Below are 26,744 nucleotides of genomic sequence, written 5' to 3' on the forward strand. Positions count from 1 at the left end.
AATCCCCCCTCATTCTTCTCTTCTACAGACTAAATAATTCCATAATCCTCTCCTCATAAGTCATGTGCTCCAGTCCCCTAATCATTTTTGTTGCCCTCTGCTGGACTCTTTCCAATTTTTCCACATCCTTCTTGTGGTTTGGGGCCCAGAACTGGACAAAGTAGTCCAGATGAGACCTCACCAATGTTGAATAGAGGAGAATGATCATGTCCCTCAATCTGCTGGCAATGCTCCCACTTATACAGCCCAAAATGCCGTTAGCCTTCTTGGCTACAAGGGCACACTGCCGACTCATATCCAGCTTCTCGTCCACTGTACTTCCTAGGTCCTTTTCTGCAGAACTGCTGCCTAGCCACTCGGCCCCTTGTCTGTAGCAGTGCATGGGATTCTTCTGTCCTAAGTGCAGGACATTGCACTCGTCCTTGTTGAACCTCATCAAATTTCTTTTGGCCCAATCCTCTAATTTGTCTAGGCCTCTCTGTATCCTATCCCTACCCTCCAGTGTATCTATCACTCCTCCCAGTTTAGTGTCATCTGCAAACTTGCTGAGGGTGCAAACCACGCCATCTTCCACATCATTAATGAAGATATTGAACAGAACCTACCCCAGCACCGACACTTTGGGTACTCCGCTTGATACCGGTTGCCAACTAGACATGGAGCCATTGATCACTACCTGTTGAGCCCGATGATCTAGCCAGCTTTCTATCCGCCTTATTGTCCATTCATCCAGCCCATACTTCATTAACTTGCTCACAAGAATACTGTGGGAGACCGTATCAGAAGTTTTGCTAAGGTCAAGGAATAACACGTCCATTACTTTCCCCTCATCCACAGAGCCAGTTATCTCATCATAGAAGGCAATTAGGTTAGTCAGGCATGAATTGCCCTTGGTGAATCCATGCTGACTGTTCCTGGTCACTTTCCTCTCCTTGAAGTGCATCAGAATTGATTCCTTGAGGACCTCCTCCATGGTTTTTCTAGGGACTGAGGTGAGGCTGACTGGCCTGTTGTTCCCCGGATCCTCCTTCCCTTTTTTAAAGATGGGCACTATATTAGCCTTTTTCCAGTCATGTGGGACCTCCCCCGATCGCCATGAGTTTTCAAAGATAATGGCCAATTGCTCTGCAACCACATCCACCAACTCCTTTAGCACCCTCAGATACAGTGCATCCGGCTCCATGGACTTGTGCTCGTCCAGCTTTTCTAAATAGTCCTGAATCACTTGTTTCTCCACAGATGGTTGGTCACCTCCTCCCCATACTGTGCTGCCCAGTTCAGTAGTCTGGGAACTGACCTTGTTCGTGAAGACAGAGGCAAAAAAGCATTGAGTACATTAGCTTTTTCCACATCCTCTGTCACTAGGTTGCCTCCCCCATTCAGTAATGGGCCCACACTTTCCTTGACCTTCTTCTTGTTGCTAACATACCTGAAGAAACCTTTCTTGTTAATCTTAACATCCCTTGCTAGATGCAACTCCAAGTGTGATTTGGCCTTTCTGATTTCACTTCTGCATGCCTGAGCAATATTTTTATACTTCTCCCTGGTCATTTGTCCAATCTTCCACTTCTTGTAAGCTTCTTTTTTGTGCAAGGATTTCACTGTTAAGCCAAGCTGGTCGCCTGTCATATTTACTATTCTTTCTACACATCGGGATGGTTTGTTCCTGCAACCTCAATAAGGATTCATTAAAATACAGCCAGCTCTCATTTATTCTCCCAGGGGATCCTGCCCATCAGCTCTCTGAGGGAGTCAACGTCTGCTTTTCTGAAGTCCATATTCTGCTGCTCTCCTTTCTTCCTTGTGTCAGGATCCTGAACTCGACCATTTCCTAGTTACTTCCTCCCCCATCCACTTTTGCTTCCCCTACTAATTCTTCCCTATTTGTGAGCAGCAGGTCAAGAAGTGCTCTGCCGCTAGTTGGTTCCTCCAGCACTTGCACCAGAAAATTGTCCCCTACACTTTCCAAAAACTTCTTGGATTGTCTGTGCACCTCTGTATTGCTGTCCCAGCAGATATCGGGTTGATTGAAGTCCACCATGAGAACCAGGGAGATGTTTTCCAGGGAGATCTGAGAAGAACTTGGGAGTCAATGACAGGTCTCTGCATGTCTGAGGTAGCTCACAATTCCTCCTGTGGCCCACACTGAACAGACACACGTGGTCCCAGCATAAGCGGGGTATGAGCAATGGAGTGCAAGCATGATAGCCACCCTCTTGGCTGGCTCCCCAGGGATTGAACCAGGGACCTCCAGGGCTAACAGTCTGAGCTAGAGAGCCCAGGCTCCCGAGGAGTGGGATTGGAACAATTCATCTCCACTGCAGATCGGCCCTGGGGGGACCTCTCACACACGCTCACTAGTGGGCAGTAAGCGGCGACCATGATGCCACAGCTAATGTACTGTGGAATGGCACAATCTAGCAGGGAAAATGTGTTATCAGAACAAAGTCTCCTTGCACCACCCGTCACACAACTCTGAGAACTTCCCTATGGCAGCTGGGTATTGTTAATCCCCATTGCAGAATGGATGGGGGCGGGGGGCACAGAGAGTGGAAGCAGCTTGCCGGCAGTCACCCTGCTGAATTGGGAGGAGACCCCAGGAGTTCTGAATTCTAGTGCTCTTCTGTCTTGGTGGAACCCTCTGAACAGCTGGAACACTCGCTGTGCCCCTAGCTGGGATCTCTGGGTGCAGGAAGGCAGCCAGGCTGAGGAACCACCAGTACAGAGTGTGGCAGAGTGTAGCGACATCACTAATGGGGAAGCACCATCAGAAGGGGCAGGTGCTGGGTGATGCTGCCAGCAAAGAGGGAATAAGAAGTGCAGGGAGTAGGTAGCTCAGGTGGGGAGTCTAGTGTTGCTGGGGAGAGTCATGGAGCCAAAGGGGCAGGAAGGAGGGCTGGAGGGTATCAATGTGGTGGGAAGTGTAGGGCTGACCAAGATTCTTGGCAGACGGGCACCAAGGTCTGTGGTAGGGCAGGAATCAGGAACTGGACTGACTAGGGGAGCAAAGATGGGAGGCATGGACAGGAATCTGCCTCTGCTACTGCCCTGTGTAGGATGGACAAGGCGACCTGTGCTGTGCCATGCTGCAGGCAGAGGGTTGGTAAGGAGTCAGGCTTTAGCCCTTCAGGATCCCCCTCCCCCAAAGGAGCTGCCAGTGCTGGCAAGCCAACACTGAAGGGGTTAACAATCGGAGCGCACTCCCAGGTACAGGTTATCTTTATGGCTACATTGCCCAGGAGAATGTACAGTTGTCTGTATCGCTGCCCTTGGGCAGGCAAAGGGGGCTGAAGCTGTTCTCTAGGCCAGTGCATCTGGGCAGGACTCAGTGGCATTGGCAGTGAAGAACTAGTTGTCGTTCACTCTCCACTGATGTGCTACGGGGATGCTTCTGCATTGTTTCGGGAGAAGCCTCATTCACTATGACAAGCTTCAAGCCTCAGGGAGTAGGGTAAAACATCTTCATCGTTTCAGTGAAAATGCAAAGGTCCATGTATTTCCTGTCAGTGTGCCCTAAGACAAGCTGAAGGTGCCGTGCAGTTGTTAGAACAGCTGGAGTAATAGCAGACAGGGAACTTCCAAATGTGATCTCTGCCGCATGCCTTTACTAAAGTAGCTTATGGGGAGAGGGGAGGCTGGCTTCCCCCAGAGAGTGTCTGACAAAATTCTGTAACCCCAACCCGGGCTCCTGTGCAGAGTCATACCAGCTGCAGGAGAGTCCAGGCTGGGCTGACATGGGAGAGAATGGCTTTAGTCAGCTGCTCTGATGGAGCTGCAGAAGCCTGGGCACTGGATTCAGTGCAGGAATCCGTGAGCACCCTCTTGTGTGAAATCAGCAGCTGCTCTGCTGAGTCACAGTGGCTGCAGCAGAGTGAGAGAGATCAGAATCTGTCTTTCCGTCTGCTCCCTGGTTCAAGGTTGGATGGTCGACCTCGAAGCCAAGCTCGGAATGTGGAATTCACTGTGGGAGGCTGTAATTGCCTGGGATGATTATTTTATGTGATACTTAAATGTATGCAGCCCAGTAAAAGGGTGTTTGCTTTGCTTGGTTCCCTGGGATCTGCAGCTGGTGAGTTGGTGCTGAAAGTGGGAGAATGTTTGCTGCTCTGTGTGTGCAGTGAGCTGTCATCCCAGCATTCAGAAGCATGGGATGAGGTGGCCAGCTGCACCGAGGCACTGGTCCTGTTCCCACTGAAGTCAGTAGCAACTCCCAGTCTCACTGAGTTGTGCAGGGCCAGGAGCAGGCCAGAGGGAGCTGGAGGCTAAGTGGGAGTGTGGTGTGTTCATGCCTGGGTTGGCACATGAACAGATTCTCCACTGCCCTGCAGCCTGAAGTCTTTTCTGCCCGTGCATGGTGGGTTTAAAACGCTGCTATTATAATGGAGTGGTATGTTGCACTCACTGGCAATGGCCAGAAATGGCTGCAGGGTTGGGGACAAATGACGCATGGGCTTGGAGCTGCAGCAAGAGGAGTTTGTCTCTGAGGATCCTTCAAATACAGTCCATGAGAATGGGACCATGTCAAGAAATATCAAGCAGACTCAGCAGATTCTTCATTCCCCCTTGCTAGCTGCTCTGAGCTCACTGCAGAGCAAGGGCTCCTTCTGGGCAGCTTCTTTGAGTGTGCAGCATTCATTGAGTGTGCAGGGATGGAGACTGCTGCTGCTCCTCCCCTCCCATTGACATACATTGCCTTGTCTCCTTTCCTGGAGGTGCCTTTACCCCAAGGAGAACTTGTACCCAGCCTTTGAGATGCTCCCTTTCTGAGCACAGTCTGTGTGGCCAAGCCCTGCCTTGGCCAGCACCACAAGGGAATTGATGTGGCACCCCTTGGGTTTGCTGCTGGGGCAAGTCAGGCCAAGCTACTGCCACTGGGGTGCCCCAGCTCACCCCTTGCTGCTTAACAGCTGCTGCGAATGATAGCAGGTCTCCTGGCTGGGGAGCTGAACACGGAGTTGCAGTCCTGTCCACCCAGACCCCACAGTGGGTGCCGGGTGGAGATATCCTGCCTAACCATAGCGGTGTTGAGGGAAGACCCTCTGCCTCACTCACCTGTCACCTAGCGGGCAGGATTCCGCCTCACAAAAGGATCACTCAGCCCCTGTGATTGTAGAGACAGGACTGGAAGGGGCCTGCTTGGGTCAATGAGTCCATAGAATATCAGGGTTGGGAGGGACCTCAGGAGATCATCTAGTCCAACCCCCTGCTTAGAAGGGGGACTAATCCCCAGACAGATTTTTGCCCTGATCCCTAAATGACCCCCTCAAAGATTGAGCTCCCAGCCCTGGGTTTAGCAGGCCAATGCTCAAACACTGAGCTATCGCTCAAGTCCCCTGCTGTCATGGAGTTAATTAAGGACAGTAAACCCTTTCTAATTAATAGTTTCACCATTGACCTGATTCTTCCCATGGCATCAACAGCCTAACCTACCCAGCGAGTTTAGCATCTGGTCAGATGAAGCCATCTGACCAGCCTCAGAACAAACCTGGAGAACATGCAAGGCAGCATTGCCCTGTTCTCCCAGCTCTTCCCAGCATCTGTTGGGAGAAGCAGAGCCTGTCATGCCCCTAGCACAGTGTAGGAGGGGGAGCTGCAGAGCAGTGTAGAGGGGAGGCTTGGCAATTTGATTTGTAAGTTCTTTCACAGGAAGCTGAATTTTATTAGGGGCTGTGCCTTAGAAATGAATCAGATCCAAGAGTTGGTTTCTCGATGACTGAGTCATTCAGTCCCTGTAGCTGGAAAAATTAATTTAAAATATACAGCAGTACCATAGGCTCTGAACAGAGGTGTACGCAAGAGACAGCCACGTGCTGCAAGTAAGCAAAAGTATAATGGGGTTGGCTACAGCTGTGACTGAGTGAGCCTGGCGCCTTGTGTCTCATGGGTCTTGTCTACCCTGCCACTTTATAATGCTGCCACTTTCTAGCTCAGGGATTTGAAAAAAACACATCCCTGTCCCCTGAAAGTTTCAACGCTGTAAAGTGGCAGTGTTGGCAGTGCACCAGCACTGGTAGCTACTCCCCTTGTGGGGGTGGATTTTTTACACAGCCATGTTAAAGCGCTGCTATGACAGCACTTTAACGTTGCTAGTGAAGAAATACCCATAGAAACTTACAGCACTGATCAAAGGCACAGCAGGGCCTGCAGCTTTCTGCAGCCTTCAATAAATACTCCATCTCCCCTCCACTCAGTCCCCACCCAAAAACCCAATCAAATACCATCCCCCAAGCAAACACATCTCTTTGTCCCATCACTTCATTGTCACAAAGGACAATATTAGACTTGGTGCAAATGATTTGCTGATTTGCAGGGCTTCTCAGTATGAAGACAGCTATGTCAAACTCCCTTCTCTTCCCCCCTCCATGGCTGGACACAGCCAGCATTCCCTGCCTCTGTCAAGGACCGAGAGGTGCCAGCTTGTGCTGGCAGAAGCAAATCAAAAAGTGATAGAAGGAAATGAAATGGCTTTTTGGTGGCCAAAGCTTCAATTGGCAGGTTTATTAATGATGGCCTGAGGGAAATGCCTGCAGTCCATGACATTCCTGCTTCGGTGCTTTCTCCAGCTGCTATTTCTTAGACAAAACTCCTAGCCCATACAGTTCACCTGCTAGCTCCCAGGCTGGAATATAATGAGGAACCCAACAGCTCTTCAAATGCTTCAGGGTCAAGGCTCTTCTGATGGGTCAAAAATAATCAGATGCTTCTCCTTTCTCTGCCCTTAGAAGATAGAGAGGAGTTGAGACAAAAGTGCCCTTTCAGGAAGGATAATACAGCCCAGCTACAAGTGTATGTTCCGCTCTTTGGGTACTTTAACTTTTTGATTTGTGCATGAATAGCCAAGCAAGGTTCAATTCTTCCAGATATTGCTGAGACCCACCATCACATCTCTCACTAATTCCTATTCAAGCCTCGTGGAGAAATACAACTGCTCTTTCATGAACAGGCTGCCAGCTGACCTATCCTCAGGAATGGGTGTTTGGCTATTCATGCATTCTTTCCATTCTATTCCTGCATGTTTTTCCCTGTCCTTCCTCCCACATTTTAGGGTAGTGTATGTAATGGGATCAGTGTTGGGTTGTGGGCAAAGCCCACAGGTAAGTGGGGAACATGAAGACCTGGGAGATGGGTCGGAAACAAGAGGGATCGTGGGTTATAATGACAGAGAGAAAGGAGGTCAGGGCAAAACTGGGAGGCAAGATCAAACCAGTATCTTAGATACCTATATACAATTAGATATGTAGAACGAGAAGAACTGGAAGTGCTAATAAATAAATACAACTATGACCATCTTGGATCACTGAAAACTGTGGAATAATACACCTTGAATGATTTGTGTGGATGGTATTAGTTGCTCAGAGAAGGAATAACAGGGAAAAAGGGAGGAGTTCCTTATGTATTAAAAAATGTACACACTGGAACTGAGGCAGATGGACATAGAACGGAAGTTGAGGTCTCGGTTAGGGATAAAAAGGCGTAAAAACAAGTGTTGATTCATGCTAGGAATCTACCCAGGCCACCTAACCAGTGAAAGTTGGAATGTGAAGATTTTTAATCAAGCTAAAAAAATCATCCAAGCCCCAAGATTTGTGTAGGGCTTGGAACTATCAGTATATGGACGAAAATAAACACCGTGGGCACAGGACTATCCAAAAGTTCCTGGATGCAGCAACAACTTTTATGTCAGAAGTTGAAAAAGCTACTGGGGGAGCTGTTCTAACTTGATTAACAAATAGGGAGAACCGTCGAATGTTAAAGAGAAGAAGCTTGAGTGGAAGTGATCATAAATCGATAGAGTTCTGCAATTCTTAAGGAAGGTAGAAGGGTACAGCAAAAATCAGACATGGATTCAGAAGGCAGATTTTGTAACTCAGAGAGATGATAAACGGCCCATGGGAATCAAAGAGCTGAAAGAAAAAAACAAGAGAGAAGGCAGTTTTCAAAGGACCACTATAAAGCCCAAACAGGCAAGCTCTCTATGGCAGGAAAATAAAAAAGGCAACAAGACCACCGTGCTTACCACAGATCTTGCATGACACAAAATAAATAAGGAGCAGTATAAAAAATGAAACTAGTCAGATTACAAAGGAGAATATAGCAAAAAACCCGGAATGCAGGAAGATTAAAAGCAAAGGCACCAAATGTAGCTCAAAGAGCACGGGAATAAAGGGAAACAAGAAACTTTTATCAATACATTAGAAGCAAGAGAAGACCCAAGGACAGGTCCACTGCTAGGAGAGGAGAAGAAACAAACAGAACTGAAATGGCAAGATCTAATGACTTCTGTTCGGTCTTCACTGAGAATCTCTGGAAATTCTAACATAGAAATGCTTTGGAAGGGGTAGATTAAATAAATAAAAAAGAGCAAGTTAAAATCACTAGAATCTCGATGCCTGCAAGGTCACCAGGTCCGATGAAAGGCATCCTAGAATACTCAAGGTGAATAGAGAGTACTGACCTCAGCTATTATCTTTGAAAATCAGGAAGAACGGAAGATTCCCAGAAAGACTGGAAAAGGATATATAGCCCAATCGATAAAAAAGGGATAAAAACAACCAGGAAACTATACGAACAAGTTTAACTTCTTGCCAGGAAAGATAATGGAAGCAAGTAATGGAAAGGAAATCACCTGCAACACTTGAAGTGGTAAGATGATAGGGGGGGGAAAAAATACAAAGGCCCCATGATTTTAAAAGAACAAAATATGTCAAACCACTGATATCTTCTTTGATAGGATAACGCAGCTGTGGAAAGAGAACAGTGGATTTTTAACCAGACTTAGTAAGCCTTTTAGAAGGTCTTTGCATGAATTCTTATCGTTAAACTAGGCAAAACAATTAGATGGAGCACTAGAGTCAAACGTGGGTAAACCATACCCAGGATATTAATATGTCCCAATCCTGCGGAAATTATAACAAGGGCTCCGCAGTTGTTTAGACTGCTCTGATCAAATCTTCATCAACGATTAGATGTACATAAATACTATAGTATTCGGCACAGACCACACTGGGAGGATAGACAACTGCTTTGGAGACAGGTCCAAATTCAAAATGATCTGGACAAATTGGAAAATGGCTGAGGTAACTGATGAGTTCAATAAAACAAATGCAAAGTGCCCACTAGAAGGAAAAATCATTCTTCACAAACAAATGGAAGAGCGTCTAGAGGATTATGGCAGAAAGAGTCTAGGGTCAAGATGACACAAACTAAATATGATCAACAGGTATTACTGTTGCAGAAAAAAGCAAATGTGAGTCGGATGCATAACAGGTGTGTAACAATAACAAGAATCTTCTCCGCTCTACTCTGCGCTTATTTAGCCTCAATTGGGAGAGTATGTGTCAGTTCTGGGCACGCATTCAAGAAAGTGGGGAAATGAAGAGACCGAGAAGACAACAAGAAGAGAAATCTTGAGAACATACCTATGAGAAAGTTGAAAGAAATTGGTTTATTAATTTGGAAAAGAAAGACTGAGAGGGACATGATAGCAGTTTTCAGGTATCTAAAAGTGATGCATCAGGGAGGAGAAAACTTGTTCACCCTTAGCGATCTAATATAGAACAAAAAACAATGGCTAAATGCAGCAAGGAATTAGGTGACATAGGGAAAAGTTTCAACTGTCAGGTTAGTTAAACACTTGAAAAAGCCCTAGAAGTTGTGGAATCTCCATCTCTGGAGATATTTAAGAGTAGGTTAGATAAATGTCTATCAGGGATGGTCTAGACAGTATTTGGTCCTGCCATGAGGGAAGGGGACTGGACTTGATGACCTCTCGAGGTCCCTTCCAGTCCTAGAGTCTGTGAATCTATATTGGAGAAAACCTAATAGTGGTGTATTTAAGGCTTCAATAGTGGCAAAAGCCTTGAAACCTCAAAGGACTGCCCCCTGAGAGTACTTATCTGGCCCTCATTACCACAGTATGCCTGCCCCTGACTTTCTTGTAAGGTATTGCCTCTCACAGTACCGCAGTGCCAAGGGACAGTACTAGCTATTTTAAAATCAGAGAACTGAGGTGTGGAGAGCTAAGGTTTTGCCCAGGATTACACAGAGAACTGGGACAAAGTAGGGAATCAAACCTGAGTTTTCCAAGGCTTAAGCTAATGCCCTGACCACTGAGCCATCCTTCCTCTCTTTTCAGAAATCTTTTTTGAAACAGATCTCAAACACAGGTGTGGTCTTACAGAGCTGTGCTAGTGATGAGAGTAACTAGCCAGCTGTTCTGCACAAAAATGTGTCTCCAGTTTATTAACAAAAATCAAGAGCTGCATATTAGTCACATCAGGTTTATCTTTGTATGTAAAATGCACGGCTAGGAATATAAGCCACATACCTGCAGTGTGTTACCTCTGTTTTAAATAACATGGTAGAAGCTCAGCCTTTTAACATGTCACATGTGTTCTAAAGTATCCAAATATACTGTCCCCGTAATGCAGAGTTACACAAGAAGCCAGTCTAGTTGGGGACAGATCATTCTCTCTGTTTGATGAGCAGAAGCAGCCCTGGGATTAGTCTCCCTTTAAGAGAACAAGTGCATTTTTCTGGCACTGCTGAAGTGGCAGCTGGCTCCTGGATGCTGCAGGCCACGTGAGGCACAGCAAGGCTGGCAAGTGAAAGGATGGGGTGGGGGAGTGTACATGGATGTGTGTCCTCCTGCCCCATGGCTTGGCAACCACTTTTCAATCAGCAGCATTCCAGACTGGGCTATAGGAATGCTGCAGAATCAGATGAATTTATACCTGCTTTTTCTGCAGCGGTGCACACACAGCATGCACTTTGACCTCATTAGGTTCATACCTGGTGGAGACACATGCACTTCTGACTCCCAGGATATGCACAGGCATCACTGAGGCAGAACTGGATCCAGCATGCTTGGGTTTCATTGCCTTTGAACATGTGCATTGGGGAGCTGGAAGGGTCAAGCTGCATGGATGACAATTCAAATATGCCCACAGCAAGGTTAATATGATTTGAACAAAAGAGAAAAATCCATCACAGAAGGAAATCTTGCATGTAAATAATATCTTCTCCTTGTCAGAATGCATCCTCCCTCCTGCTCTAGGACAGTGGTTTTCAAACTTTTTTTTCTGGGGACCCAGTTGAAGGAAATGTCTGGGGTAAAGGGTTGGGGTCCAGGGGTGGGGCTGAGAATAAGGGATTTGGGGTGTGGGAGGGGACCCTGGGTAGGGGCAGAGGGTTGGGGTGTGGGAGGGGTCAGGGCTCTGGGCTCAGGATGCAAGTTCTGGGGTGAGGCTGGGAATAAGAGGTTTGGGGTGCAGGAAGGGGTTCCAGGTTTGAGGGGGCGCTCAGGGCTGGGGCAGGGGGTTGGGATGTGGGAGGAGGGGTCGGGGCTGTGGGCTGGGGGTGCAGGCTCTGGGGTGGGGCCAGAGATGAGGGATTTAGGATGCAGGAAAGGGTTCCAGGTTGGGGGACAGCTCAGGGCAGGGGCAGTTGATTGGGTGTATGGACTTTCCTCTGGCAGCTCCTGATCAGAAGCGTAGCCCAGGTGCAGAGTCAGGCTTCCCACTTGTCCTGGCACCGTGGACTGCGCTGTGCCCCAGAAGCAGCCAGCAGCAGGTCCAGCTCCTAGGCAGAGGTGCGCAAGCGGCTTTCCACAGCTCTCTCCCGCAGGCATTGTCTCCCCCTCCCCAGTTCCCATTGGCCAGTTCCCTGCCTAGAAGCCGGACCCACAGCTTACTGCTTCCAGGGCGCAGCACCATGTCAAAACAGGTAGGCACTACCCTGCCCTAACTGAGCAGCACCGCCAAAGGGACTTTTAACATCACAATTGGCAGTGCTGACCAGAGCGACCCAGTGCCTGACGTGCTGCAGCCCAGTACAGGGTTGCGACCCAACTTTAAAAACTGCTGCTCTAGAACATTAAAAGGCCAAGAAAATGGCATTGAAAGGGTTCTGGTTTTAGGGTTACACTAATAAAAATCCAGGTAAAGCAGAAACAGAATCATAGGAAAATAGGACTAAGAGGTCATCTAGCCCAGCCTTCTGCCCAGAGGTGGGACCAAGTAAATCTAGACCATCTCTCGCAGGTGTTTGTCCATCCTGTTCTTAAAAATCTCCAGTGACAGGGATTCTACAGTCTCCCTTGGAAGCCTGTTCCAGAGTTTAACTGCCCCCATAGTTAGGAAGTTTTTATTTTCTTAAGACTAAACATGCCCAGTTTTTTTAATCTTTCCTCACAGGTCAGGTTTTCCAAACCTTTCATTTTTGTTGCTCTCCTCTGGACTCTTTGTTTGTTCCCATCTTTCCTGAAATGTGGTGCCCAGAACTGGACACAGTATTCCGGCTGAGGCCACAGCGGTGCCGAGCAGGACAATTACCTCCTCTTTCTTACATATGACACTCCTGTTAATACATCGCAGAATGATATTGGCCTTTTTCACAGCTTCATCTCATTATTGACTCAGATTCATATTTGTGACCCAGTATAACGCCCAGATGCTTTTCAGCAGTGCTACCTCCTAGCCAATGTTCCCTGTTTAGTAGTTGTGCATTTGATTTTTCCTTCCTATGTGTAGTACTTTCCACTTATCATTATTGAATTTCATCTTGTTGATTTCAGACCAAATGTCCAATTTGTCAAGGTCATTTTAAATTCTAATCCTGTTTTCCAAAGTGCTTGCTGCCCCTCACAGCTTGGTGTCATCTGTAATTTGTACAAGCATACTCTCCACTCCATTATGCACCTAATTAATGAAAATACACCGCTACCTCGATATAACGTCACCCAGTATAACACGAATTGGGATATAACGCGGTAAAGCAGTGCTCTGGGGGGGCGGGGCTGTGCACTCCAGTGGATCAAAGCAGGTTCAATGTAACAGGGTTTCACCTATAATGCGGTAAGCTTTTTTTGGCTCCCAAGGACAGCGTTATATCGAGGTAGAGGTGTATTGAACAGTACTGGATCCAGGACAGACCCTCTGGGACCCCACAAGACACACCCTCCCAGTTTGACCATTGATAATGACTTCTGAGTTCTGGCTTCCAACCAGTTGCGCTCCCACTTCATAGTAATTTTATCTAAACAACATTTCCCTAGTTTGTTTATGAGCATGCCATGTGGGACTGTATCCAAAGCATTACTAAAATCAAGATGTATCATGTCTATTGGTTTCTCCCCCTCCTCCCCAATCCACTAGGCCAGTAACCCTGTCAAAGAAGGAAATTAGGTTGGTTTAGTAGGATTTGTTTTTGACAAATCCATTCTAGCTATTCCTTATAACCCAGCTATTCTGCAGGTGCTCACAAACTGATTGTTTAATCAGTGGAGGTGCTTATAAAATAGACCCACCAAATGGACTCTGGACCATGGCTTGTTTCAGAAGGGGCCTGTAAGGCCAAAGATCCCTCGATGTCCACTCAGACTCAGCACCAGGCCCACACAGATTCAGAAGGCTAGCAACATACATATCAGTGAAGGGGAGCCCATGGCTAAACATTGATAAACACCCATTTTGATTCCTAAAATTAGCTGTAAATTTGCCCAAAAAGAAACCCACTTACATCAGAAAGCTCCCAAGCCAATGTACTGTTAGTGTCTGTATAGGGCATGTGCCATGAGCTGGGGAAGCCTGCCAGTATGTTTTGGAGTGTTAGAGCATTCGATAGTGCTTGCCCCATGTATCAGTGTGTGCCAGGCAGTACATGAGCAGTGCTAATGCAAGTGTCGGGTTTTGGCTGCAAGCCAGACTTGTGTTACACATAAAGTCCAATCATGGCCTAGCTTGGGGTGTTTGTATAACTTCCCTACAATTCAGCATTTCCTCTCTAATGGCTGGAAATCTGGGAAAAGATATTAACCCCAGTGATAGCTAAAGATTTCCTGGGAGAGTAAGCAGGCTAGCCTGTGCCTTTGGGATAGAATGTCATAAGTTTTAGCACCAGGGTGCATAGAGTTCTACAATCTGCTGCTGCATGAGTATGCTGGCAGATGGTAAAGGGCTCAGACAGCAAGACAGAGCCCTGAGACTTGAGACTATCGGTCAGTTGAACCAGAACAGTAACGTTGCATATTGTATAAGAACATTGCCACTGTGAAAAGGCATATGCCCCAAATATTGTGCATCTCAGTTTCTGCAACATTAAAAGCAAGGTAACAGTCTACTTCTGGAGTATTTCTTTCTTTCTGTTGCCTTCGTTACTACATGACTAACAGAAGCTGTTTTTTAGAAATTAATTATTACAAGGTAGAGATGTGTATGTACAATTTAAAAATATGTAAGAGACCTTTCTGCAAGCCTCAGAGGTGGGTGCATGTGTGTTTGTCATATTAGAGCTGTGAGTTCTATTCCTAGCTTGTATCACTTCTCAAGTAGGTAGGAGGCCTTGCTCAGAAATAAGGACTGTGATGGGCATAGGCGCCAACTTTCTCAAGTGCTGGTAGGTGCTCATGCCCGGCCCTGCCCCGACTCCACCCTTTCCCCACCCCTGACCCCGCCCCCATTCCAATATCTTCCGCAAAGTCCCTGCCCCAGCTCCGCCCCCTCCCTGTCCCTACTGGACCCCTTCCCCAAATCCCCACCCCAGCCCCGCCTCTTCTCCCAGCATGCTGTGTTCCCCCTCTTCCCCACTCCCAAGCGTTGGGATTGAGGGGGAAGAAGCAGGATCTGGCAGTGTGCTCACGGAGGAGATGGAGGCCGAGGTGAGCTGGAGGAGGGGGGTACCTTGATGTGGGAAAAGCAGCAGTTGCAGGAGGAGGATCCAGACCCATTGTCATCCATCCCATTCAGAGCAGTTCTGTGTAACTAACATACTGAAGTGAGGTTCCGGGTTGGTGCCTGTGTATTGCTAATGAAATGTTTAGGGTTTGGCAGCAAACAAAGAATAAGCTGTACTGAGCAGAACCACCCAGGACAAGCGTGGGCAAACTACGGCCTGGCCCGTGAGCCATTTTAAGCCGGCCTGTGAGCCACATCACGTGGCTGGGCCCCCCTCCGGCCAGGGCACAGGGTCAGGGCTGCACCATGCAGCTCAGCACCGCTCTGGCCAGGGCACAGGGTCAGGGGTCGCACCACGCAGCTCCTGGAAGCCGCAGCATGGCCCCGCTCCAGCTCCTACGTGCTCCAATGGGAGCTACAGGGACGGTGCCTGCCAGTGGGGCAGTGTGCAGAGCCACCTGGCCATGCCTCCTTGTAGGAGCCAGAGAAGGGACATGCCACTGCTTCTGGGAGCCACTTGAGGTGAGTGCCACTCAGAGCCTGCACCCCCTGTGCCTATCCTCACACCCCAACCCCCTGCCCCAGCCCTGATCCCCCTTCTGCTCTCCAGACCCCTCAATCCCAGCCCAGAGCACCCTCCTGCACCCCAAACCTCTCATCCCCATCAGAGGCGCTGACTCCGTGGGTCCTCCAGGGCTGGAGCGCCCACAGGGAAAAACTGGTGGGTGCTCTGCACCCGCCGGCACCCCCAACCAGAGCCCTTACCCCCTCCTGCACCCCAACCCCAATTTTGTGAGTATTCATGGCCCGCCATACAATTTCTATTCCCCGATGTGGCCCTCAGGCCAAAAAATTTGCCCATCCCTGACCCAGGAAATGGCAAAAGCTCAAAACTTGTGAAAATTTGAACAGGCTGTTGTGAAACTAGCAAAAGGCTCCTCCTCCACCCCAGGACTAACCCCTTGCCTCATTTCAAGGTCCTCCAACAAACCACATGGGTCATAGATCTTTTCATATCAACTAGAAGAATTTTTATGATGGAAAGTGTTAGGCATCCTCAGTATAGGGCCTGTTGCTGTTCCCTGTAACGTCCCCAGAACTCACATTGTTACTGAGTGGAGTTTAGGGGAAATGCTCACACTTTCCCCCAGCCTTCCTAAAAACAGTAAAACAATAAAACATTCTGTCAGAGGCTGGGTAATTGTGTGGCCAGTATTCATGCTCAGTAGGCCAATCAATCAGTTCTCACAATGGAGGTACCTACTGGTCACTACAGGGCCCAGAAGGCAGTTCACTCATACACAGGACTGCACCAAGGGGCAGATGCTCTAGGGTTTGGGACTGGTTTGTTTTTGCTTCGTTGGTTCCCTGAAGCACCCAAGATTGCCCAATGGTCTCTAAACTGGTACAAATCCCATGTTCCTGTCACTGGGAGCTGGCATGTTCCCTTCTGCCTTGCCTGATTCCTAATGCATCCACACTCTCTGCTGGAGGGTCTCGGGCCCCTCACAATCTGACAAACCTTCCAAGAGCCCTGATGCCCCCAAAGCCTTTCTCCACCCCCTCATGAACACCAGCATCTCCCTCCCACTGCCAAGCCCTCCTTTAAAGTCCCTTCGACTGCCCCCTGAACACCTATTTCCAGATTGTCCCTCTGGTGGGTGAATTGTTGAATGGGTTAATTCCACATGTGATCTGAGTGTAGCACATGGGCCACAAGCTGCTGCCACATGTTCCTCTGTGATGAGGTCACCCTCAAAGCTCCCTAGGTGTTAAAACAACACCCTTTCATCAGGAAGCCCCTGCTGCGCTCAGATTTGGCTATGAAGAATTGTGGTTTGCTGAACTCTAAGAAAGCCCTGGCAGCCAGATTGCTGGGAAGGCTCTGCTTCTGATCATCACCATGCATGGTGTGAGTTAGCCGTGAGCCATTACAGAAACATTGTCAAGCTGATCCAATTTTTAAAGCTGTTTTGCCTTGGCTGTCACAATGGGCCTAAAATGGAAGGCTTCTGCTGAAAAAGTCTGGCTGTGTCACTTCTAGCCCTCTTCCTTCCTGGCAGGGTGAGATTGTGCTAGGAAGAAATAATGTTTTTCGAAGCAGCACTGTGGCAGGTTCATTTTCTATAGAATAAAGATGGTTTTATGCTGCTTTTACACTGTTACATGTAAGGCTGTGGCAGCCCATTCTACGTGTCATGAGGCTCAGTGCAGGAGGAAACAGATGGCATGTTGTGAAGCAGCTGGATAGCGTATACACTGAAAACGTAACAGTTTCTTTGCTGAAACCACTGTGAAATCTCCAGGGGATAAGAGGATAGGTTCTCTCATGGATCACTAACTGGTTAAAAGCGAGGAAACAAAGGATAGGAATAAATGGTCAGTTTTCACAATAGAGAAATGTAACTAGCAAGATCCCCCAAGAATCTGTACTGGGACCTTTGCTGTTCAATGTATTTATAAATGCTCTGGAAAAGGGAGTGAATAGAGGGGCAACATTTGTAGATGATATAAAATTACTCAGGATAGTTAAGTCCAAAGCAGACTGTGAAGAGTTACAAAGGGATCTCACAAAACTGGGTGATTGGACAACAAAATGGCAGATGAAATTCAGTGCTGATAAATGCAAAGTAATGCACATTGGAAAACATAATCCCAACTATGTATATAAAATGTTGGGATCTAAAATTAGCTGTTACCACTCAAGAAAGAGATCTCGGAGTCCTTGTTGGTAGTTCTCTGAAAACGTTCACTCAATGTGCAGCAGCAGTCAAAAAAGCGAACAAAATGTTAGGAACCACTAGGCAAGGGATAGATGAGAAGATGGAAAATGTCATAATTCCTCTATATAAATCCATGCTATGCCCACACCTTGACTACTGTGTGCAGTTCTGGTCACCCCATCTTGAAAAATATATTGGAATTGGAAAAGATACAAGGACGGGCAAAAAAATTATTAGCATCATCCATATGAGGAGAGATTAAAGAGATGGGAACTTTTCAGTTTCGAAAAGAGGTGACTAAGAATGGATATGATAGAGGTCTATACAATTGTGACTGGTATGGAGAAAGTAAAGAGGGCAGTGTTAGTTAGTCCTTCTAGGGTGACCAGATGTCCTAATTTTATAGGGACAGTCCCACTATTCAGGTCTTTTTCTGATATAGGCGTCTATTATCCCACACACTCTGACCCGATTTTTTACATTTGCTATCTGGTCACCCTAACTCCTTCAGATAACACAAGAACCAGGCATCACCCAATTAAATTAATAGACAGCAGGTTTAAAACACACAAAAGGAAGTATTTCTTCACACAATACATAGTCAATCTGTGGAACTCTTTGCCAGGGGATGTTGTGAAGGGTTCAAAAAAGAACTAGATAAGTTTACGGAGGTTAGCCAAGCTATTAGCCGAGAGGGTAAGGGATTCAATCCCAGGCTCTAGGTGTCCCTAGCCTCTGATTGCCAGAAGCTTGGAGTGGATGGCAGGGGATGGATCACTCGGTGGTTGCCCTGTTCTGTTCAGTCCCTCTGAAGCACTTGGCATTAGCCACTATTGGAAGACAAGATACTGAGCTAGGTGGCCCATTGGTCTGGCCTGGTATGGCCAGTCTTATGTTTATTCTGAAGAGTGCATTCAGTTCTCTGTATTATTAATGTGGTGATCACGCCTGGAGTTCCGCCCATCTAAGGGTACGTCTACACTGCACGATTATTTCGAATTAGCTTAAACCGATATTACAAAACAGATCTAATAAAATCGGTTTAGCGCGTCCACAGTGGGATCCCGAAATCGATTGTTTGCGTCCATGGTCCAAAGCTACCATCGATTTCAGGAGCGGTGCACTGTGGGTAGCTGTTCCTCAGCTATCCCATAGTTCCCACTTCCGTGTTGAGAGCACAGTGCCTGATGGGGCAGAAAACACTGCCCCGGGTGGTGCTGGGTACAGCCTCACCCCTCCCTTTGTGAAGGCAGCAGACAACCCTTTGGCGCCTTTTTCGCGGAGTGCATTGAGCAAACGCCATAGCACAGCAATCTTCCCTTTTTTTTTTTCACGTGGTGGTGGGGGGAAATAAACTGAGGAGCTGTTCCCTGAACCACGCCAGACACTGTGTTTGAACCTACAGACATTGGGAGCTCAGCCAAGAATGCAAATAATTTTCAGAGACTGCTGTGGACTGTGGGATAGCTGGAGTCCTCAGTACCCCCTCCCTCCCTTCATGAGCGTCCATTTGAGTCTCTGGCTTCCCGTTACGCTTGTCACGCAGCGCTGTGTATCCTGGAGTTTTTTATTCAAACGCTTTGGCATTTCGTGTTCTGTAACGGAGCTGGATACAACAGATTTGTCTCCCCATACAGCGATCAGACCTAGTATCTCCCGTACGGTCTATGCTGGAGCTCTTTTTCGATTTCAAACTGCATCGCCAGCCGTGCTGATCAGAGCTCCACGCTGGGCAAGGAGGAAATGTAATTCAAAAGTTCGCGGGGCTTTTCCTGTTTACCTGCCCGCTGCATCCGAGTTCAGATTGCTGTCCAGAGCGGTCAGTGCTGCACTCTGGGATGCCGCCCGGAGGCCAATAACGTCGATTTCCGTCCACACGAACCCTAATCCGAGTTATCGCTATCGAATTTAGCGCTACTCCTCTCGTTTGGGAGGAGTTCTGAAATCGATTTAAGGAGCCGTTTAACTCGATATTAATGACGACGTCGTGTGAATGGATACAGCGTTAAATCGGTATATCGGCCATTAAACCGATTTAAAGTCGCAGTGTAGACCTGGCCTAAGACACAAGGAGAACTCTCTCACCATTAAAAATGTATACCTTATTTCTAGTCTGAATTTGTCTAACTTCAGCTTCCAGCCACTGGATCTTATTAGACCTTCCTCGGCTGGATTGAAGAGCCTATTATTAAATATTTGTTCCCCGTGTAGATAGATAGAGCCTTATCAAGTCACTCCTTAACCTTCTCTTTGTTAAACTACATAGATTGAGCTCCTTAAGTCTATCTCTATAAGGCCGGTTTTATAACCTTTTACTCATTCTCATGACTCTTCTCTAAACCCTCTCCAATTTTTCAACCTGCATCTGAAATTGTGGGCCCCAGAACTGTACACAGGATCCCAGCAGCAGTTGCACCAGTCCCAAATCCAGAGGTAAAATAACCTCTCTACTCCTACTCGAGATTCCCCTGTTTATGCATCCCAGGAGCTCATTTGCTCTTTTGGCTACAGCATCACACTGCTGGGCACTCACGTTCCGCTGATTATCCAACACCACCTCTCCTCCCCCCGAAAAAAATCTCTTTCAGAATCCCTGCTTCCCAGGATAGCACTTCCCCACTCTGTAGATATGGCCTACATTCTTTGTTCCTGGATAATACATTTACATTTAGCCATATTACAACACACTGTTTGCTTGCATCCAGTTTACCAAGTGATCCAGATCGTGCTTTATCAGCGACCTGTCCTCTTGATTCTTTATCTCCCCTCCCCCATGAAATTTTGTGTCATCTGCAAATTTTATTAGTGAGGATTTTATGTTTTCTTCCAGTTCTTTGATAAAAATATTAAATAGCATAAGGCCAAGACCCAACCCCTGCTGGCCCCCACTGGAAACAGCCCCGCTCGATGATGATTCCTCTGTTACAATTACATTTTGAGACCTGTCTATTACGTGTGGTAGCAGTGAACGGGGGAGGAGTAAGTTGGAGCTGCTTGGGAGAGTTGTGATTGTGACGTGAGGATTGTGTCTCTGAACCCTTCTCTTCCGCCCCCCCTCCCCCCCACATGTGTGTGATGAAAGGAAAGGGGCCCGTGGACTGCAAAGATCCAGTCTGCAGCGGGTCTGTACAGGACTGTGCAGCTTGTGTCAGGAGCAGGCTACTGGGGTGGGATACGAGAGTAGGCTGGACTGAATGATGGGATGGGGAAAGTCCAGGTTTAGGGGTTGCCTGTGTGCAGGTGTGAAGGGGCTGTAGAAGGGTACAAAGTGGTTGTTACATTTGACAGATGCGGTGTTCTGTTGGGGGAGCAGTGTTTGAGCACAGGGTAGGTACAGGTAGTGCCTGGCCATTACTGTGACAAGGCAGAGTGGGAGTGTGTGTGTCAGGACATCACTCAAAGAGGGCAGAGTTAAGGCTGTGCGGGCATTTACCTTATCTCTGTATTTCCTGGTTTTCAGAGGTTTGAGTTTTGCTGAGCCTGGCGCAAGGTATCGCCTGGCAGCCTGAACTCTGCATTAGCGAAGGGTTTTTCCTATTTAGTTTCCTAGTTGTTTAAACAGAGACATGTTTTTTAGTAGGAGCTACTGGTCATTTAGACTGTTGTATTCTCACCTCATTGTTAAGTTGATATGCTACTGTGCCTAGGTAATAATCAAAAGCCCTAGCTCTGATCTAGTGCTTTTCATCAGTAGATCTCAGAGAACTTTAGAGCATTACCCCCATTTTACAGAAGGGAAACTGAGGCATAGAGCAGCAACTTGCCCAAGGTCACCCAGCCAGTGGCAGAGCTAGCAATAGTTCCAGTCCAGTGACCCCTCCACCTGGATACATGGTTGCCTTGTTATTCTTCAGTGCTCCCTCCCCTCCTGAATAGTTTGTTATACTGGAATGGTCTGGGTTTGAAAGGTTTGCAGTGTGTAGCTGCTAACAGGGCCCTAGAGAAATCCCATCCATGCTCTATGTCCCAAACCTTGACAGCTTTATGGCAGGCTTGTTACAGTAACTGACTTGTTAGCAGGTGAGAGCAGGCTGGTGTGTCTCCTTCTCCACCCCCACCCACCCCTCACCTCCAGCACTTATTCCCCCCCGCCCGTTCCCATCCCACTAAGCCATGAACTGGCCCTGCAAAAACCAGGCATATCTCTGAAGTTGCTCCTTGCTGTCTCCTGCCCTGCGCTGCTGTGCACACATGTCTGTCACAGGCCTGGTCTACACTAGAGGGAGTTGTCGATGTAAGATATGCAACTTCAGCTACGTGAATAACGTAGCTGAAGTCGAAGTATCTTAGATCGATTTACCTCTCGCCCTCACCGTGTGGGATCGATGTCTGCGGCTCCCTCTGTCGACTCTACAACCGCCATTCGCGCTGGTGGAGTTCCGGAGTCGACGGGAGCACGTTCAGGGATCAATATATCGCATCTAGATGAGACGCGATATATCGATCCCTGAAAAATCGATCGCTACCCGCTGATACGGCGGGTAGTCTGGACGTACCCACTGACTATTACTGGAGGTCCTCATGCTACCGGGTTCTGTAGCCCAAGCTGCACACTGATCTGGGCCCCTCACTTTCATTCCCCCTCCCACACACACACACATAGCTGGGACTCCTGCCCCTGCTTCAGCCAGAATTCCCAAGCCATGCCCCTAGCCCTCGCACCCAGCCCCCTTTCCCCCACACAGGGGGGACGTGTATTTTAACTATTAATTTTCTGGATTTCAGATGTTTAAATTTGTTGCCTTCATTCCCTGCACCCCAGATCCCGGCTCACATGGAAGGTCAGGGAGAGGGACTCAGACATCCCAGGGGGAGCAGGGTCCCCCAGACTTTAAAGCATATAACAAGTAGGGGGCTCAGTCCCCTTGCAGAGCCGTAGGGCTTCCCCACTCCCATCACACACAAGGAAGGGGAGAATTCAAGGCTGAAAGCCCCACCCCTAAACCCCCAACTTCCTTTGCTACACCTCATATTCCCCAACCTCTCCTGTCTTCTCCCCTCCTACTTCCCCAATATCTCCCCCCTTATCTGAGCCCCCCAACCCCTAACACTCCCCACCATCCATTCATCGCACCCCATAATACCCCTATCCCTCACTGCAGACCCAAACCCCTCTTCCCCCTATTACCACCTACTCTTCCATCCCTGGATACCCTGCCTCTCCCAGTGAGGACTTGCATGCATATTTTCTTTTCAAAAAATAGTTTCAGCACCTTCTGAATATTCTGCTGTGCTTCGATTCTATTTCCCCAAATCAGAAATTCTCGGTGACAGAGCAATATGTCTCCCTTTTTAATTTCAGATTTCTGCTCTGAGTTGTTTGAATTGCCAATGCCTGGGGTGGTGCTCAGATTCAATGACCAAAACACACCCTCAGAGCTGCCCAGGTCCTGCGATGTAGCGGTAGTGCTGGTTTTCCAGATGGATAGCCTTGCTCCCTCCACGTGCTCAGTGTGATACAGTAGGAGCTAGAATGGGCACTTGAGGCTTGTGAAAATTTTAACTAGAGAAGCAAAATCTTTTTGAAATGACACTGTAATTTGATTTCCCCCAAAGGGCCATTGGGTGCCATGCACTCTGTCTTTGAGCATTGCAGACCCTGGTGCAATGAGCTGACCCTTGGTTTGATCTCTATCTGTGAGCAAAATAAGATTGCCTTTAAGAAAAGCTGGGAGTTTTGTCAGGGGCTGCATCTTGGGAACCCCTTGGTCAACTGTCCCCAAATTTGGGCCACTGACCAAACCCCATGTGCCCATAAGGTGCACCAAATTTCAAGGGAATTGGAATAACCGTGTACATTTTAGGGCAAATTTTAAATTGATGGCTGGATGAGCCCTCTGGGACATGGTTTGTGCATTCTGGAGGGTCTAGGTCAGTAACGTGTGTCCCTCTCCTAGGTACGCCATCGGCATCGCCTATAAATCAGCCCCAAAGAATGAGTGGATTGGCAAGAACTCCTCATCCTGGGTCTTCTCCCGCTGCAGCAGCAACTTTGTGGTGAGACACAACAACAAGGAAATGCTGGTGGATGTTCACCCACAGATGAAGCGCCTGGGCATCCTCCTGGATTATGACAACAACATCCTGTCCTTCTATGACCCGGCCAGTTCTCTCCATCTCCATACGTTCAACGTTTCCTTCATCCTGCCGGTGTGTCCAACGTTTACCATCTGGAACAAATCTTTGATGATCCTGTCGGGCCTGCCTGCTCCAGATTTCATCGATTACCCGGAGCAGCAGGAGTGTAATTGCCGACCGCAGGAGTCCCCGTATGTATCAGGGATGAAAGCCTGCCACTAAGCAGCAGCCAGCCCCCCTGTCATGCTCCACAGTGGATCACAGGGAATGTTTGTGGGGGCTTTTGAAAGCTGGATAGGAAAGCAGACCCTGCCACCAGAGAAATAATGCTCAGTGAGTGAGCACCTCCCACAGGAATTTCATTTTTAAGGGAAAAACAAAACTTTAAAAGTGATTGAAATAAACTCTGTGGCTGAACTCTGTGTGTGCGGGAATGCGGCTTGAGAAACTCCTTTGTAGCGGGATGGTTTTCCTACAGCTGGACTGTCACACGGCTTGTTTGGGTGTGAGTGGAGGGGGATGTGGACAGGGTTTGTTCCGGGGCCCCCTAGGAGTGTGGGCGAGGGAGGGGATCCTGGGCAGAGCAGGATGTTGCCTGGTAGGGGCCAGCTTGAGCACCAACTGGCTCCACTGACCGTCGCCATTCAGATGGGGGGCTGCAATCGGCTGCATCTCAGGAACGATCCATCACATAAGCAGCGTGGCTTTCAGTGTCACCCAGACAGGTGGCTGCAGCCAATCATCCAGAGCCATTTAACTGTATGCAGATTGTGAAAGTGGAACCCCCTCTGAAAGAGCCATCCAGCCACGTCGCCTATGGGGTGTGGCTAGAGTGTTTAGCTGACAGGGGCACGCACTTCTTCCCACTCAGGGGGATGCTCAGACCTGAAATCTGGCTCCATCCAGTGCTCCCTTTTCTTCTGTTATAACTGCCTCCTTTGGGAGGCCCTTTGTCATTATACATCAGGGAGGCCCCAGCCAAGCCCAGCTCTGGCTGATATCTGATCTGTGCAAAATGGAGCAAGCTGAGGTGTCTGTCCCCTCCAGTGCCCATCTAGGGCCTGTGGAGAGCACAGGCCCCATCATGCAATGCTGCTTCTTGAGGCTGGGCTAGGTCATGCTCCATGATAGAGATGCGGTTGGCCAAAGGCTGCACTGATTTAATGTAGGCCATCCCCCTGTTGGAAGTGGGGAAAGGGCCCAATGTCACCTGGTGCTGCTGCTGCCGGGCAGGGGGAGTGGAAGCTGGCCAGACAGCACCATCTCCAGAGAAGCAGGAGGGAGCCAGTGGGCCATGAGGTGTATGACTACTGGAGTGTACAAGGACTGTATCCATTATTTATGCCTCTGCACACAGCCCTGCTCAGAATTCACTTTCTCCTCTATATGTTGTGTTGATGTGAGGGTTAACTGAGGGCTACAAGGGAGTAAATCCGGAAGACCAAATATGAGCGCTGATAGCAAGCACGGCAGCTTGGCCTGGCAAAGTCCATCTAGCTCATTCTCTGACCCATGCTGGCTGGTTCTTGGGGTCAACTCTGGAGTCAATGCTGAGCTGTTCCTTTCACTCTGAAGTTAACCCATGGGGCGGAGATCAGAATCCAGCCCCCGGCCTTTATGTTTGGGTAACTCTGACCCCTGTCATGCAGAGACTTGCCCAAAGTTTTTGTTCCCCATGAATCCCAGCTGGTTTGACCCTCCCTGGCAGGCATCTTGTGTCATCACTTATGCTGGGACCGAGCAAGGGGAAGTTCTGCCAATCCTGAGCTCTTCCCTTCCTGATGCTGAGGGAGCATGTTGCATAGATAGCTGTGAATGACAACAGGAGCTGGGCAGGGGAGGACGGGCTTGCATGTGTCAGAGGAACCGCAGGTCATGAGGAGACAGTGCCTAAAGCACACAGAAAGCTGCCTCGTGGGGCCTTTGATCTGATTTGGGAGAGGGATAGGCAATGTCTTAACTTCCATAGGTGCAAAGGGAATGCCGTCACCAGCAAGGGCGACTTACAATGTCTCAGTTCCAGCTACTTCTGCAGTTGTGGGCAGGTCTAGCCTGGGTTTGCAGCCTTCCACACCAGAGCCGATCCTGCTGCAGACTCATTCCATGCTGTGAACATGGCTGTCTGAATATCAGTCTGCTGGCTTTTAAAGTCTGGTTCTTTCACACACAGCTGGTACTGTTCTGCTGGGGACCCAGCATCCAACCAGCTTTTAGAACTGGTGCTAACAAAACCTCCGAACCTTGGGAAGTCTCTCCTTTGGAACGAGATTTGACTCTTTTGCCCAGCCAAGCACCAGGCTGGCAGTATTGGCTAGTGCCGGTCCAGGGGCCAGGTTCAGTGTGTTCTTTGGAATGTCCCTTCTGTTAGTCTCTCCTTGGTTTTGTTGCACGAGGCTGTGTGATCCAGGACAGGAGAAGTTGCCCGACTGCCCTTGTGTGGCTTAAAACTCTGCTTAACTTTTCCTTGGAAGAGACCTCTGGACCTTGCTGATCAGAAATCTACCTCACAACCCATCCTCCGGGGAGCAGGTGGATTGATTGGTCCGGGGCTGGTCTTAGTCCATGGGCTACTTAGTGTTAGGATGGAGTTGGCAGAGCATGGTTCACCTGGCTGGGAGGAAGGTTCTTGCCTAGTTTCAGGAGTGGAGGTCAGAGAGAGGCTGGTTTGGCTCAGATGGAGTGAAGTGTGTCATGTGCACTGGACCGTTGGTTGCTGTAAAGTCCTGCTGCTAGGCTTTGAGGATGCTGGTTTGGAGCCAGGCAGCCTGTGGACCAAACCAAGCCCCTCTGCATACATCTCAGTATTGCCCCTTGTGACTTGTCTGAGTTCACTTAATGCCTCCTTCCTTCCTGCCGGCTCTCAGCTATCTGAGGTGCCCCGACTCGAACTGATGTGCTCCCATCTTTCGGTTCTCTCTGGCAGCTTTCTTGCCTGATACCCCCTCTGAAGCTCATTAAACAGCTTCCCCAGCTCATGGACAGTCTGGCGAATGCCGTTGTTCTTTGGGGTGAGTCAGGATGGCCCCTGAAGCTATGTCAAATGAGATCTGTGGCTGGCCAATCATAAAAGTTTACCATGCCAGCTGATGTGCTGCAAAGCCTTGAATGAGCTGTGCTGAGGGATACTTTTCATTAACACTGAATTGCCATCAGGATCAGCAGAAGATTGATACCTTCTTGCAGGCACAGGGTGTATAAAAATGAACCTGACTTTTCTCCCGTTTCGGTATTCAACATTTATGATGACTGGCTGCCTAATGAAAGGGTGTGT

At 48.4% G+C, this 26,744-nt stretch overlaps 1 protein-coding gene across 3 annotated transcripts in view; it reads left to right on the top strand.

The window, feature by feature from the left end:
- The window catches only part of MID2 (midline 2), a 416,243-nt gene extending 389,817 nt beyond the window's left edge, over positions 1-26,426 (top strand). For 2 of the 3 annotated variants that reach the window (XM_032773776.2, XM_032773777.2), the window contains exon 10: positions 23,293-26,425. In XM_032773776.2, the coding sequence (XP_032629667.1) occupies positions 23,293-23,695 (403 nt within the window). In that variant the 3' untranslated portion in view covers positions 23,696-26,425. Of the gene's footprint in view, positions 1-23,292 lie in introns of all 3 variants that reach the window. The other variant, XM_075068687.1, reaches the window with a different exon arrangement.
- Positions 26,427-26,744: the final 318 nt, after the last annotated feature.

This window comes from Chelonoidis abingdonii, chromosome 8 (genome assembly GCF_003597395.2).
Source record: "Chelonoidis abingdonii isolate Lonesome George chromosome 8, CheloAbing_2.0, whole genome shotgun sequence".
NCBI classification, from domain to species: Eukaryota; Metazoa; Chordata; order Testudines; family Testudinidae; genus Chelonoidis; species Chelonoidis abingdonii.